The sequence below is a fragment of the Durotheca rogersii genome (genome assembly GCF_024521655.1).
Source record: "Durotheca rogersii strain YMJ 92031201 chromosome Unknown GGS23scaffold_8, whole genome shotgun sequence".
Classification (NCBI taxonomy): domain Eukaryota; kingdom Fungi; phylum Ascomycota; class Sordariomycetes; order Xylariales; family Xylariaceae; genus Durotheca; species Durotheca rogersii.
Window position 1 is genome coordinate 1,127,602 of NW_026251239.1, and position 15,916 is coordinate 1,143,517.

Below are 15,916 nucleotides of genomic sequence, written 5' to 3' on the forward strand. Positions count from 1 at the left end.
TCCAACAAGTGCCACCGTATGATCCCATCCGATATTCCATGCAGCCCGTCCGAGGAGATGAAGGGGGTGGTATATGTATTTCATGAGCTAGGTAACGATCGTTCGTGGTGCGTACGCTTGATTGAGTGCGGAATGACAAAAGAAGACATCGTAATTCTCATGAAAAGTTCCGCCGCAATCGAAAGGCAGAGTTCAGTGCGTATTGTTTCGACAACGGGCAGTGGCCGAAGACGTAGGGTATCATCGGGGCGCGAATCTATCTGTGTTCTGACCATTCTTCCGGATTGTGTCTAGTACGCGGTCGTTGCGTTCCCCTCGCTTGTTGCCACAGCTACGAGGGCCTGTAGGCGGAGCATATTATCTCGCTCGCCCGATTTGTCCTCTCTAGACGGAGGATTTGCCGGGTTCTCCCTGACCGGAAACCCTGAAAATTCGGTTATGTTTGGGTGGATCATTCGCTCTACCCTCGCAATCTTCTCGGGAGGCGCGTCGGCGTGCAGGGTCACCGGTCCATTATACCAGCCGCGTCGTTTCGACTCCCGCGAAGTGGCGACAGAAGGTGCCGACATCGTGTGTTGGTGGTACGCTCTGGGAAGACTAGCTACGCCCGGCGACCTTCTGCTTTCGATGATGACGGGCTCGTTAAATCTTACAGTCGGGGGGTTAAGTCTGGCTCGGTCCGCCTCCGCCTCGACCGCTTGGTTCGCTTCGCGTGCCCAGGTGCTTGCCGTGTCTGGAGGTGGGGGGTTGTTGGACGTGATGTCCAACCGAGTCAAGCCCCGATGCAGGCCCATATCCCAGTTTACCGTGTTGCGCAGGTCATCAGAATCGCTAGCATGGGCGGCGGGGTGCAGGGTTGGGGGGTGTGACGCCTCAGAATCTACAACCATGGGGGATGGGTTCCGCCGCGGGGGCGACGATGGGCGGTGCGGAAGGAGGCCAAACGATTCGATTCCCGGCAGGCGAAGGGGGGCGTTCTGTTGTGTAGGGGCGGCCATGGGCAATGGGACCGCCACAGAAGTAGACTGAAACTGGGACGGGGTCACGACATTGCTTAGGCGACTGCTATTGATGGTAGCGAAATTATGCGAATCCGGATGCCATGTGCGACGACGCCAGTCTTCGGTGCTCGAGGGTGGCTCGCGCCTGGAGAATACCGAAGACGTGGGTGATCCGACCAAGCTCGTCGTCGGAGAGAATGCACCAGGGTTTGAGGTGTTGACGGGCCCCGAGCTGAAAATAGGGCGACCTAGAGCTGCGCTGTGAGGAGACTGAAAGGGAATTCCGCTAGACGGAACGCTCAATCGGCGACCGGGCGTCCGGTGGCCAGCATACATGCTCTGGGGTCGTGGGTGAGACGAACCCGGCGATGCGATCGCGGATCCCCACCGGGGGCTGTTCTGCCCAGTGGAGAAGGTCGCAGATGTAGGAGTGCTAAAGTCACTCGGGGATGCCGGTCGATAGGCGTATGCGTTCTCGGGACTATTGTGGTAAGTTTCTAGGGGAAGCCGACTCCCCGGGCCCGCCATAACCAATGGAGGTGGCCGTCGGCGAACGTCCTCTCGAGCGCTGAAGTTGGAGCCGACGGAGCTGATGCTCGACGTCGATAGCGATTTGGCGTGGCCCCGAGCCGGAGTGCCAATACTGCTACCCGCCGTCGACGCTCGACCTCTGCCGGGCGGGCGGACCCGATCCGTCCGGACCTGTCTCTGAAACCTTGTCCCCGTAGCGGCGAGGGAGTCAATCGGTATATCTTCGTTTACGTGGACCGTCTGCGCGTGTTGTCGTAGATTGTCTAATCGCGAAAATCGTCTCGAACAATGGCATTGGAACGGACGCTCCCCAGTGTGTTTCCTTGAAATTGTCAGCTCGACCGATCAACTAATAATAATAAAAAGGGGGAGAGTTTCGTTTGAGTACCGTATGTGCCTCGCCAAATGTTCGCTTCTGGTAAAGCTCAGGTTGCAAGGAGGGTAGTCGGTGCAATAAAAGCGCTGCGACTTCTTCTTCTTATTCGACTTCGACCCGTCTGCGTTCACGCTCTCGTCGTCGGATCCGGCGCCGTCGTCTCCTCCATGGGTTTCTCCGTCCGAGTCGTCCATGTCCATGTCTTCGGAGCCTCCGCGAGACTTTCTAGAGTGTTGCGAATTCTCTCGCTTCGGCGGTTGCTTGGATATTTGCTTTTCCTCGATGCTTTCGGGGATCTGGACGGCCTGGGGGAATGGTGACGTCGGCAACGGTCGCTGGCTGAAGCTGCTCTTAGTCGGAGTGGGCGTGGTCGGCGACCGTGCCGCCGCGTCGTCCCTCTTCGCTTCTATCGCCATGGGTGTGTTGACGGGTCGGAAAGCAGCGGCCATAATCCAGTTGCTGATACGTCCGCGCGGGCGGGTGAGAGGAGCGGATGAGTATCTGTGGTTGATTTGTAAAGGACGAACCCGGTGGCGGGTAGCCTCCTGGCGATGTGATAGATGCCGCGATGCCCGAGAATTTATGAAAAAGCTCTGATGTGCAGGTGACGGAAGCAGCGGGAGCGGAAAGAGACTAAAAGAACGGGGGCGAGGCGGAAGTGGGATAGGCAGTGGAGGCAAGGAGAGAAGGGGGGGTGAGGTGAGGGATGCGCCGTTGAGGAGCGGGTATCATTCATTCGCACACTTCGAACTCCTCAAGGGGCCCGATATATCGGATCTCCTCGCTCTTCTCCTCTCTTTATCTTTGTCGCCGCCTTTTCTCTTCCTGGCTCTCGCTTTCTCGCCCTCTCGGCAGGTGTGCGTTTTGGATTGATGAATCTTCTAGCTTCCCGGAATTCTCGGTGGGGTTTCTTTTTCGAGTCAGGTTGAGCGGGCAGCGGCTGAAACTGAGACAGGATGGGAGCGAGTAGCTGTGGGATGGGATGGGAACCTGGGTATGACGAATACGTCCGCCCCTGGGACGATGCGACCGATGTTAAGTGGCAGGGAGCTCGAGCAAAACCTCGAGATTTAGTGTGAGAAGGGATGGTATCAGTCAAGGGGTACGACGCAACAATTGCCGTGCATGTGTCTAATGACAAGTTATCATGTTCGCAAGGGGACGAAATTCATTCCGAGCGGCGAGCGTGTGGAAGAAAGAGCCCGAAAGTCTAGGCCGGGGACTACTAGCCAACCACTGCTAAGGCCAGGTCCAGAAGTGGGAGCCCGGGTCGGTCAAGCTGAAAAGTTGACCAGCAGGTCAGACGGATGGTGGCCGGTTTTTGTTTACAACCGGAGGCCAACCCAAGAGAGCACTCGGATACGGCTGGAATGAGAAACTACTAAACCCTGGCCTGTGAGAGGAGAGAGTGAGTGAGTAAGTGGGTGGGTGGATGGGTGAAGAGGATACGGCAGGGCCGTATAGAGATAGGAATTGTTGGTGAGGTGGCAAGAAGAGATGAGGTGGGAGGAAATAAGTGGTTGGTGAGAGAGAGAAAATATATATATACGGGGGGGCGACGAAGCAGGATGACGAGAAAAGTAGGTAGGTCAGTAAGAGGGGATGAGAAGGGAGGTTGATGGAATGGGTCGGCTTGTCAGAAAGAACTGGTGACGGCTTATGGCTACATAAAGGTGGATGGATGGACGGATGGATGGGGGATCCCTAGTCAGGCCGGAGGGACTGAGTGGAAGTACACATTAGGACGAGGCAAGTAGCGGGTATAAATGTACCTATGCGTGTGTCAAGTAAATGTCAAGCAAAGGCGAGAGAGGTATGGATAGATTAATGGGGATGTCTGCGCATACATGCGTGTACAGTACGGACGTGTATGCGTATGCGTATGCGTAGGGGCATAGGTGGTAATCAATGCCATGTATGTATATGATGGATGGATATTGGGCATATAGGCGTATGTGTTGTAGCAGTGCGAGTGTATGTGTATATGTGTAGGCGTGTGTGTGTGTGTGTCAAGAGAGAGAGGTAAGGTAGAGAGAGAGGCTACCTAGGTCGGGAGAGCGCTGTGTACATACACGCATACTGAGGCACGGATGTATATGCCTGAGCGTATGTCTGTACCTATCTATGTGTTTTGGGTGTCTGTCTGTGCGTGCCTATCTGTCTGCTGGGCAGGCTTGTTAAGGGGAGGACGGATCGTGTAGAGGAAAATCAAGCACATGTAGGCAGGAGAGAAAGAGGTAAAGCATGTCTATACCTAAACACAGCACCACACAAGAACACACACACGTATACATACAGGAGAATGCGGTAGCTAGGCCAGCTGGTCCACGTCCACCCGCTTAGACTGTATACGCACCTCGACAGGGACGGCACTGTTGAGACTTGGGGCAGGGCTTGGCAGTGTGGAAGCATGCACCAATAAAGGGTTATACGAAGTATGTATGTATGTGCGCGTGTTGTGTGTGCCTGGTAAAGTGGATAGGGATGGACGCACAGTAGTGGATGTCGACATATGTATGTAGGTCGTGGTGTGTAGTGGTTAGGTATTATCGCAACCTCTGATTCGTGTACGACATGTAAACACGCCTGTTGGTTCTCGATAGCAATAGTGAGACGCTAGGCTAGTGAGGTCATCAAACAGAGCTCATATAAGAGCAGCGGGAGAGGAGTTGGGGCCTGAAATCGTGTCTTTGACGCTTTTCTTTGTTCCTTTCGCTCTCTCTGTCGCCCTCTCTGCCTCTGTATCCCCCAGACTTCCTTTAGGTGCGAGTTGGTAGAGTTGCACCAGACAGCAAACGGCCGTTGCAATCCTCGCCCGGGGGCTGTCTCAAAAGGGGAGGAAGAGTTCGGACAGAGTTGGGTTGTGTTGTCGAGTTAAAGACGAAGGGTCGTAGTAGAGTTGCATGAAGTTCGGTGAGTTGCGTAGGCGGCGGGGAGAATTTGTTGCTGGTCGGGTGGGTAAATGGACGCTGCAAATTTCTCTTTCCTTTTTATTTTATTTTGTTTATTTTATTTTGTTTTTTAATATTTGTCCTTTATATTTTATTGATCCCTTTCCCTCCTCATGCTATCGGCTGCGCAGAGGCTATTTGTGGGGTCGTCGTGGCAGTAGGAAGAAACACATGCTGTTGGTGGCCGAAGCAGGTGGGATTTCCTGAGTCGAAAAGAGGGGCAGAGGGGCAGAGGGACAGCGGGACAGCGGGACAGGAGGGACAGAAGGGACATGTGGGACGGGTAGAACAAGCCCAGTAATCCATAGGACATGGAGAGGTCAGGAGAGGGAAAAGAACAAGTGGTTTCGAGTAGAGGCACACGCATGAGACGAGGGGGACGAGGGGAAGGGCACTGTACAGTTTGGCTCACATTGGTGAGAGACAGCTGGGCTGGCGGGCTGGCCCACCTTAGGTACACTAGGTTAGGGCCGCTAGCTGAATGCTACGTGCGACTACACACCCATGGCACATGCCTAAGAGGAGGTAGGTAGGTACCTAGGTTAGTATAGGTACCTACCTAGGTAGGTCTTTACGCGCGTCCATTAGGTACCTAGCTACAGGTAAACCTCCAAACCTACACCTTAGGCTCCCCCTCCCTGCCTACATATATACACATTATGTACGTAGGTATGCATGGTATGCGCGTATGTATGTATGTATGTGTGTCTTCCCTTGTCAGGTTGTAAGGCAGCGCTGCTACCTGCCTACCTACCTACCTACCTATCTTACCTAGTACACAGAGTTGGAGCTCTCCTGCGAGTTTCGCAAGCCGCGCTGCAACAAAGGCGTAATGCAGAATGGGGCATTTGAGCGAGGAGATGCCTTGTCGAGTTGATCAATATACTTGCATGTATCTGCTACAGGTTTGGCTGCGAGAGGAAGCCCAGACAGGTATATCCGCAGTTCCTGTGTACCTCCCCGCAAACAGGCACCGCAAGTGCTGGAGGTACCCGTTTTCCACGCTAAGAGCCAACAAAGGGGGAGGCGAACAGGGGACAGGCAACGAGGGGCAGGCACAGGCACAGACAGCCTCTTTTTTTTTGTCTTTGTCAAGGAAAATCAAGGAGAGAAGAAAAAGGAATAAAAGCGGGCCTGTCCTGAGAGAGGCTGACAGGGGTTTGCACCTTCTATAAAAAAAACCCACCTCGCAATCTGTTTCATTGGCCCTGTCTGCCTTAGCGGGCTTCTGCGGTCCCACCGCCACCACTCCAAGTATGAGTAAAGCGCAATAGGTACTCGGCGTAAGTACCTTCCCTACATTCTATTCTATGTACATAGGTACCTCTAGGCATCTTAGGCAGGAGGAGGTAGGTAGGTAGGTAGCACAGTTGTGCCCCGTACCTGCCTAAGTATCAGGCAGGCTTTGTATCTGGTATGGAACATACCTAGGTACCTACCTAACCTATCTGCCTTGCCTATACTACCTACGTAGTACGTGCATCGCGACGCCGCCCTGCTAGGAGGGGACCGATTTGCTACCTACCTAGGTAGCTCGGCCGGGTTGCATTACTAATCCACGCTCCCCCTCGAAGATAGCCACCCTTCTGCCTCATCCCCCTCACTACGTCTAATCCCCCCCTCCTCTTCCAGCCCTCATGCCACCACCCAGCATCCCCCCCTCAATCCCCACAACTAGCCGTCATCACAGGCATGATGTAGGTATGGATCGCGTCCGAACTAAGGCATGAGAAGGTTAGTTGCATCGAGTCTGATGGTGCCAGTACCCCGATGCAAGACGTCCTTTTGATCATCACGACGGTGCCTAGTGCCCAACTACATACTCGCTGCGCTAGCTGAGCTGCATGCAGCTCGTCGATATCGATTAGGACATGGGGTCTCGTCCCATCCGCCTCAGCTCCGGGTTCGTAACACCAGCCAGGTTGAATTTTTGGACTGAGCATTTCTCTTTGTCTCGGCCTTTCCACTCCAGAGCGCCGAGGGGTTGGGGATTCGATGGGCCGACTCGACGAGGGGACGGATGTGCAAGTCGGCTCGCGAGCACCGTCTGACCAGCCCGAGGGGAGGCCCTCGACTGCTGGTAACTGGAGGTTTCTGAAAACGATCTCGTCACCCGCCGGATGTTTACAATCCTGACTGTTTGAGAGGCTGTTGCGAGCTAGACTTGATTCGGCCACGATCTACGGCAGGTCGACGCCCTCTGACGCAACGCTCGTCTCCAGAACATCTCATCCGAGCTAGCGTGCTAGGCACACATCGCATCCACTCGGCGAACTATCCTCTCGTTCCCACCGTCACCATGCACGCAGGGGGCGGCGTCCATTCTGCATCGTGAACGAGCAAAGGGGTATCGACGCCATGGAGCCTCTAGTCTTCGTCTTCAACTGCATGACCGCCACGACTCAGGATCCTACTCTGTTAGGAGGAGAGATATTGGGTCATCGGGATAATATCTGGGAGCCTTCCCGTAGTCGGGCTCCCCAAGATTTCACTGGTTTCGCCGCATTCCTGCCACTTCATCGCAGCCAACGGTGTGGCATAGATAAGCGTCCAGCTGACAATGACTGCGTAGGGAGTGCAGGCAGGCCAACTCCTCCCTACACACACACACTCGCACACACACAGGCAACCCACCCATCCATCAGATCAACCTCCTCCCTCCTTTCCCCACACCCTCCTCGCTTGTTGGCTCACCTAGGGTCTCTCTCCCCTCTCTCTTTCTCTCGCTGCGTGTGTCTATGTGCCCTGTGTCTCTCTGTGTGTGTCTCTCTCTCATCTGCGGACCCATTTATGCATCCGTTAGGATTCGGTCCAACCTCCAGAGGTTGTGGCTTTCTCGTTGCGAGATACGCGAATATGCTACCAATCCCTCACCGCCTACCCTACAAAACACTAAGAACGTCGACTATGTACGACCTGAGTACGGCGTCCTCGCTATCCATTATCGCGGTTCTCGGTTCTTGTACCTGATGATCCATCACCTGCCCTCCACGTATGCATCAGCCACTGGGTCCGTCGGCCATGGCGCACCAGTTTCACCCTGCCTAGTAGGTATTGTGTAAGACTGGGCATCGCCACCCGGCGCTGCGGCCAATGGCCAGTGGCTAGTACCTACGGTAGAACCTCTCTCTCTCTCTCTCGACCGAGTCCAGAGGGCTGGCGAGGGGCGAAAATACACCTGCCCTCCCTGTACACCGCAACCGCATGCCGAAGCTCCTCCGGGCATGCAAGTTAGCGCTACACCCGGACGTTGGCTGGCGCGGCGCTGTTTGGCGGTCTCATGTATACGATACGTGCCTCGCAGGACACTTTCCTGAATGCCGGAGGCGATCAGGTCCGAGACCGCCGAGGACAAAAGGTAGTGGCAGGATCGTATCATGGTTAGCTATGCTTATGGCTGGGACGGGTTTATCCCAAGTGCCTGGCCCGAATAGACCACGGACGTGCGTTGGCCTGCGCCACGGAGGGTACCAGAAGAGAGCAATATCCGAAGCATCGCCTAGGTACGTTACCTACCCACCGATCCAGCTCCTCCCACGACCTCTCTGCCTACCCCTCCTTTTCCCTCCCGTCTCCTCTCTTCCTCTTCCCTTCCCCTCCCCCGCCATGATCTGACGCAACGCTATTGCTTATCGATATGCCCTACCAGGAAACGAGATGGCTGGGGGATGGGTGCGAGCAGCGTCAAGTTGGTAATAACCGTCGAGGGTAGGCGTGCGGGCTTATCAGGTAGGTATATTGCCCGGCCCGTTCGTTGTCGATGATATTCCTGATTTCCCTGTCTCCCGCATTACGCCCGGAATGACTTCCAAGTTGGGACATTGGCAGGAGCACACAATTAATAACTCAGGGATGCAAGTGACGAGAGCCGGGTGACGAGCCCCTTCGCTGTCAAAGACCCGTTATCGCCGAGCGCTGGGCGTAGGTACCAGAGCAGAGCTATTTCTACATCCAACGCCGCCCTGCCAAGGTGCAGGGCTGAGCCGAATCGGGAATGCTGCCCTGGATGTTGAGCGACTATCCTCTACGACAACGAAGGGCCTGACAAATCCGGCGGCGTGAATACTGTGCCTGGGTCAAGGACTAAGAAGTCGCGCACACACTTAGGGGGGTGTTTCTGGAGGGTGTGTTCCTGCAAGGACGCTTACCCAGCCGTGCCCAGTGCAACAAGAGGGGATGGACTTGGGCATGCCTGGATCGGCCCTGTCAGTCGGCCAGTCAATGGTTTGACGCCCCGACGATTCGGGTCGTCCCAAAGGTTCAGGGGCAGGCTACGCAAGTAGGTACCTACACGTAGGTAATGCAGTGTGCTTACCTACCTAGGTACCTCCGGCAATATAGGTAAAATGGTCAGGGGGCCTCGGTCTAGTGCCTTCTATTGAGCAGGTAATTGCCTGCCAGCAATCTTGACGCTCACTTTGGCACGACCTCAGTACCTCAAGTAGGTACCTAGATAAGAGGTACCTAGGTAGGTATAGAGGTATGTGATCTGTCCGTTGCCAGAGGTATGCGCCTGGTAGCCTGAACTTCTTAGGACTGGTGACTGACACGCAGCACTCAAGGTTGAACCCGCGGGATCCATCACATGAGGACCTGCCTTGAACCACTATACTGAGAGCGTCTCCAAGCCTCGGGTGGCTTCTCTAGGTACCTAACATGCCTACCTTAGGTACCTGATGCAACTAGCCTGCCTACCTGCCTGCTACATATCGGAACCAGGTACCTAACCTAACCTAACTTGCAGGATGCAAGGCACAATACCTGCATGCCAGCCAGTATTAGAGGGAGGGGAGGTACCTCCCCCTGTGTGGTGCTACCCGTATACCATAGGTACATCAGGTCCGTTCGGAGACAGGTCAGGTACCTTGGGTACCTAACTTACTTACCTTAGGTACCCTAGGTACCTACCTTACTCACACATCATCACGGCCGGGTTTTCTAACAAATTCAAGCTGCAGCCCTAACCTGACCTTGACAACTCTGCCGCCCGCAGCTCTGGCCCTCCTCCGCCCTCGCCCTCACCCTCCCTTCTCTCCCATGTCGCTCCCCTCGCCTACATCGGCTGGCACCGGAGTCCTGTCTTGTCTAGCCCCTCCTTCGTTGCTGTCGATGGGCTTGTCGTAGCCAGATCGGTCGAGGGTATTCTGCAGCGCCGCCATATCCAGAATTGATAGCACAGCAATGCTGGTACCGTCTATACCGAATAACGACCGGGACCCTACCCCCTTCCGCCGACGCACGATTCATGCTCGTTCCCAAGTCTGTCGCCGTCTTCATATGTCGCAGGCTACGAACGACATGGAGCCGATCGGCGAGGACGCCTGCGGGCGCCTGTGGGCGTCCGTCGAGCCTGGGGGGACGAGACGGTGTTTAATCTGACGAGCCTTTTCCCCCTGACCGCCAGTTGCGGATGACTCAAGCCGCTCATCATCGATTGTGCCTGGTCGTGTCATGGACGCCGGATCTTATTCGAAAGGACACGCACCATGCTAGCCTACCCCGTTCCTGACTCTCGCTGCCGTAAATATCGCATTGCCGCCCCCGAGTCCGCCAAGTGCTATCCAGGATACCCGCATCTGGCTAGCCGACGACAGCGCTGCACCCTCTTCCTGCTGCTGGCTCGGCTCCCCCTAGTCAGATAGGCAGGTACTTTGCGTGGGCGTTGGGGACGGCGGGCGGGCAGTATCCGCGCCTATTAGGTAAACGTACCTGTCGTCCTTCCCATTGCACACGCAGTTTCTGTTGCCCAGCAGCCGAGCTGTCGCCCGCATCTCCCGAGGGGGGGAAGCGGAAGAGCGCAGGGGACAAGGTAGAGAGAGAGACTTGCCGGTCCTAGCATCACCGCCATTATTACTACGACTGCTCCTCACCCCGTACCTGGGAGCTTTCTTACTGTGCGCATCGCTGCGATCCCCATCAGAGAGGAAATCCCGGCACCGGTACGACGCCAGATATGTATCCATCGGCTGATGGCACGATGCGTATATTCGTTGCGTCGTGGCGCATCTACCAATATACGGGTATATATATCATACCGTACCTCTGTCCGTGCGTGCGCGTGCGTACAGTTAAGAGTAGGTAGGTATAGGCGCATATTTACCAACACGGACAGGTAGGTATACAAACGTACGGATGGAATAAGAGCGGCGCCCGTCGCATCATGCACTTACCATCGCGCACAGAGACGCGCACCACGCGCACCACGTACTTACACAGGTATCCCCCATACAAGCCTGCCTAGGTGCGTGCGTGCGTGCGTGCATTGATACTCACGTCCTCACATCCCGTGTAGACGGTATATCATACGGGAAGCAGGGTCGGCATGCAAGTGATGAGTTCCGCATGCCCGCCGCCGACCAATCGATCGTCCATACTTGCCAACCCTGACGTCTTTCCTGCCCCTAACTCGGGGTTTTCTTTTTTTTTTTTCCTTCGGGTTTGACTTTGGGGGGGGTTTTTTTTTCTTTGTCTGTTGTCCTCTCTCTTCGTCTCACCTCCTCTTTGTGTTGGTACGCCACCCGTTTTCCTTTTCCTTTTCCTTTTTCTTTTTCGCCTCTCTTCCCAACATACGCTCCATGCAAGGGCCGGGATGTTCCTTCGAGACATTATCGCGATGTTTCGTCTCGAACCGCAGCCGTGCGCGCCAAGCGGGCAGGGCAACATGTAGGTCACAAGAGGGCAACGTAATAGGCTCTATGTGGGAAGGCTGTGCAGGAAGCAGGTAGGCAAGCAAGCAGGCCGATTATGCATCGACGAAGGGACTCTGCCCCCTCCCTTCCCCCCCCCCCCCCCTCACCCCCGCAGCAAGTGAGGCCGGTCGTCGTGGCGAATGGGCGGGTCGTCAGCCTTGCTTGGGATAGATTCTTTCTTTTTCTCCTGGCTCTCCTCCTCGCCCGGCGATGCCCACGTGCGGGTGAGGAGGTGGGGGGGCCAGGGAGGGAAGGGTAAGGGGACGAACGGACGAGTTAGGGCGATGGAGGGCCAGAGTGAGGTTGGGCTACGTCCGACGGGATGTGAGCAGGCAGATGGGGGCAGGTCAGGTAGGCAGGGAGAGCGAGTATAGGAGGCGGAGGGAGGCATGTGGAGGGTTAGGGACACGGAGGTAAGCGGGCAGGGGAGCAAGCAGGTGAGCGAAAAAAAAACCGCGGGGGGAATGGGGACGAAAGGGAAGATGACAATAATAATACCGTATTAAAAGTATGGCTACCGCCCTACCTTCCTACCTCCCTATCTCCCTCCCTTCCTCCCACCCCCTTGCTGAACTTTACCTACCGACAGGGGAGTACGGTGTGTGTGCGTACGCGTACGCGTACATTATGCGCGCTCCCGGTTCCGGAGGGCCGGGTACTGTGGCACGTCCGATTTGAGAAGACGCTCTGCCAGCTAGTGTGCCTGTCCCCCGTCGGGATCGTCACCGTCGCTGTCGTCGTCGTCGTCGTCGTCGTCATTGATTCTACGGCCTGCCTACCTAGCTCTTGGGTGGGCAGGCCGGCAGGTAGAGGTACGTAGGCACGTACCTACGTAGGTAAGCGCGGGAGGAGGCTCGACAGCGGCCGAGTCCTCACCGAGGGCCCTGCCTACGATCGATGGAATTTACATACGTGTGCGCGCGTGGCTGAGTATGTAACCTGCCTTACCTCCTCGTCCGCCCTACCAACCAAATATTCGCCGCCCCTCGTCTCCCCCCCCCCCCCCCCCTCCTCTTACCTTTCTGGAGTTATCGGCTTCGCGTTCTCGCGACTCCCCACGCGACGCGATGCGATGCGATGCCCTGCTATGCCCGGCTGCAAGGTACCGACGAGCCCCGGCCAAGCGTGGACGAGTTACGTGGTGAGGTTTTTTGGCTACCGACGTATTCTGGGGGTGCGGGCGCGTGGGCCGGGCCGGGCCAGCCGGAGGAGGCATTTGTAAACTGATTTCGCCCGCTAGCTTACGTAGTCCGGAGATACGTTTCCAGAGTCTTACGCCAGGTAAGCTGTCACGAGTTAGCCGGTCCTGCCTGTGTCTCATGTCAGTACGTGCTGCATCCACGTGTCTCCGCGTACCGAATGGTACTGATATAGCGCATCTGAGCTAGTTGCGGCTTATGGCAGGAGAATCCGAAGCGAAGCCGTATATACGAGCCGGTATTGGTGCTGATGGCTACCTCTCAGTCAACTTTCTCTCTCTCTCTCTCTCTGACATACATACCCCCTTTTACATAAGCAGGAGCTTCAGTTACGCCGGCTTCAACGGATGGCTATGCCTATCTACCCAACTGAGCGACTAGGAACGATACGGGGGAGAGAGACGACGGGGTTCGAAATTATACGTATGGACACATCTAGTGGCGTGGGTTCTATCTCTCAAGTAACTATCAAGGAAGTGTTAGGTGTTTACAACTCCCCAGGAAGGACGATAATAGTGGAACTTCTCAGTTGCCGACATAACACGCTGGTGCCCTAAATGGCAGGATACTACACGTTTAGCAAGGGAGTCCCCTCTACGAAGCCGTAACGTCTTGCTGAGTTACTGGTTAAAGATAAGACGGTAGTATATATGGACTTTGAGGAACGATCGGCTTCCCTGCTTGGCCTAGTCTACAGCTCACCAGTTCGGTCGACGTCTAATTCAAAGCTCAACAAGATTAATTGCTCTAACCACTCGACAATGGCACCATAAGGCGATGTGGTATGCATCCTCGGTGGTGAGATATCTTCTTGCCTATACCGACCTATCGCGTCTCGATACGCATTCCTGTAGTGCGAGTTCCCGCGCAGCCTGGATTGGTCGGGGCCTCGCTCCGCTCTTGGATTCGCGTATGCCGACATAGATAGCTGGCCGCGGTGCAGTAGCAATCGTTACGCGGGTACTATGCATACGGATGTATCCAGGCCGATGTTTACAAATAATAGCTCGCGAGTCGGGGAAGTGCTGAATTTGATGTCTGGACTCTATCTTCCTCAATATTATGCGGGCAAGGTAACCGGAACTTTGAAGCCTTAACGAAAGGTCTAATTGCCGAGATCGAGATCTCCCTCGCACTCGCCGCGTTAGTCATCCCCGGCGGGTCGCGCGACGCCCCGCGATATTAGATTTGAAATTGTTAACAACCTTGGATGATGGTATATAACCTTGCTAACCTCGGGGGGGGGAGAAAGGCACGTGGTGGCCGTTTGCAAGGAAGGCCTGGAGTACGTGTCGTTGAGCTCCACGGTGTGGTTCCATCGGGCGCGCCGGTGACGAGGGAGGCGCACATGCAAGCAGGTATGGGAAGCACAAAAGTTGGAGTTGGAATGTCCCAGCGAGTCGGCTTCTAATCATATCACTCAACACTTACGAGCCAAGGCTTTAGCTAAGAAGGGTATCAAAAAGCGGACGGCTTTATTCTGACAGAGAGAGTTTGGGTCCGAGTCCAGATTCACTGCTCGATTTTCCCACGCCCCATTGCTTTTTAGGCCAAGGTGGCTATTGAATTATGATAAGGAAGCCTTGAGCTTCTGTGGTCTGGGTCCATATGCTCTCAATTCATGGCTGTTTTGCCACTGGCTGGCCCCAGCGGTAAGCAATCATCTGTCAAGAACGACTGTAGATACATTGGGAGGGGCCGAAGTTATCAGCATCTGAGTTGAGTTTGAAGATCTGGGCTCAGCAGTTGTTGTCTTGACCTCATAGGAGGGCACTGAGTCGATCGAGTTGAGACTATTACATCAGTTCGGGCTCTAAGACCTCGACCCGACTTACTAGGCAGATGAAATAATAGCTGCATTAGATGAGAAACGAAATCGTAAAGCATCAAGACATATATAGCGAAAACTTTCCCTTCATAGGGGGTGAAGTCAACATTAGTTTTGGTGATGGGCGTAATTGGCGTTTCCAAAGAGATGCGAATGCCGAAAAGGGAAACCTTCATTTGTGAATTTCAACCCCTAGACAAGATGTTCGATGAAGGTATGGTATTAATTAGTAGGTAGTTACACTGAATATTATTTATCGAGTCCTATGCTATGGAGTAGTGTTACAACGCGTATCTATACTGCGGCCTCCCCCTACCGCCGCTGTCACATAGCCCTTGTAAGCCTATATTCCAAAGTCGTCGAATGTAGGTGCTTACATTTTGCGCAACAGCCACTTATATGGACAATCTCTCCACTCTCCCACTTCTATTTTCACTTGAGGCAGTCTCTCAATGCTACAAATATAGTCTGGCAATGGGCTAGAGCTATGAGTACAGGCCTGCACACATAGTTGCCTAGTTCTTGTAGGGCCTGAAATCATCTAGATTGTGACCAAAATACCTGGAGTGAAATCTCCGAACGTTAGTGGGTGCGTTAGGAAATACCCAACTTCTATGTATTCGAAAACCAGATTCTAAGCGTGAGAAAGAATCCAGGCTAGGAAAGAGACAAGCAGTGTTCCGCCGGCAATCGTGGCACGTTGGTCGAAATTATCGGATACCTACGTCGTTACGAGTTAGATAGTAACTACCATGATATTGGGGCCAACAGGATAAGGTTGGCCTTGGCTGGTATATTAGCAATTCTTTTCGGAAAAATGTTACTCTGCAAGACACATTAGGGGGTTATAGATGCTTACGGGGACATCAAACGTACCGGCAAAATGTTCTAACAACCGGCAACACCTATTACGTCGTATACAACTAACAGCAGCATTAAAATGAATGCGTACAGTATTTAATAGCCTTTAGTCTCTTCTGCAGTATCTTTACAGCGGGATCTTTACTGAGGTTATCGGGAGATCGGCCTGGAGGAAAAAGCCCGTAGGTCCTCTCTTACATGCCCTAGCGTTATACAATGAACCCTAGAACCATTCCTACGCCTCGTCATACGACCATACGTAGCTTCTTACGGTCGTAATGCCATTCCCATAGACTCTCTATCTATACGTAACGCCTGTAGTCGTAGTAATTAGTAAGCCTATATAATCTACTATGGAAATGTGAACGTCTACATCTGCACGTGATAACATGGTAGTCCGTTGTAAGGAATCCTGACAATAGAAAGCTTTACCCGGCCTTTCGAACTCGCCTCAAATTTGTTGGCTAATACTACGTAGTC

General features: G+C 54.3%; 2 protein-coding genes across 2 annotated transcripts; one reads left to right on the forward strand and one right to left on the reverse strand.

Moving 5' to 3' along the window:
- Positions 1-124: 124 nt before the first annotated feature.
- GGS23DRAFT_516818 (uncharacterized protein) lies at positions 125-2,695 on the reverse strand. The gene is made up of 2 exons (XM_051514607.1): positions 1,921-2,695; positions 125-1,854 (listed from the first exon to the last, which is right to left on the reverse strand). The coding sequence occupies exons 1-2, from the start codon at positions 2,355-2,357 to the stop codon at positions 291-293; spliced, it is 2,001 nt and encodes a 666-aa protein (XP_051372564.1). The 5' UTR covers positions 2,358-2,695; the 3' UTR covers positions 125-290.
- Positions 2,696-7,430: 4,735 nt separating this feature from the next.
- On the forward strand, positions 7,431-7,990 carry GGS23DRAFT_565683 (uncharacterized protein). Its single transcript, XM_051516232.1, has one exon. It carries the CDS (start codon positions 7,598-7,600, stop codon positions 7,919-7,921), a length of 324 nt encoding a protein of 107 aa, XP_051372565.1. The 5' UTR covers positions 7,431-7,597; the 3' UTR covers positions 7,922-7,990.
- Positions 7,991-15,916: the final 7,926 nt, after the last annotated feature.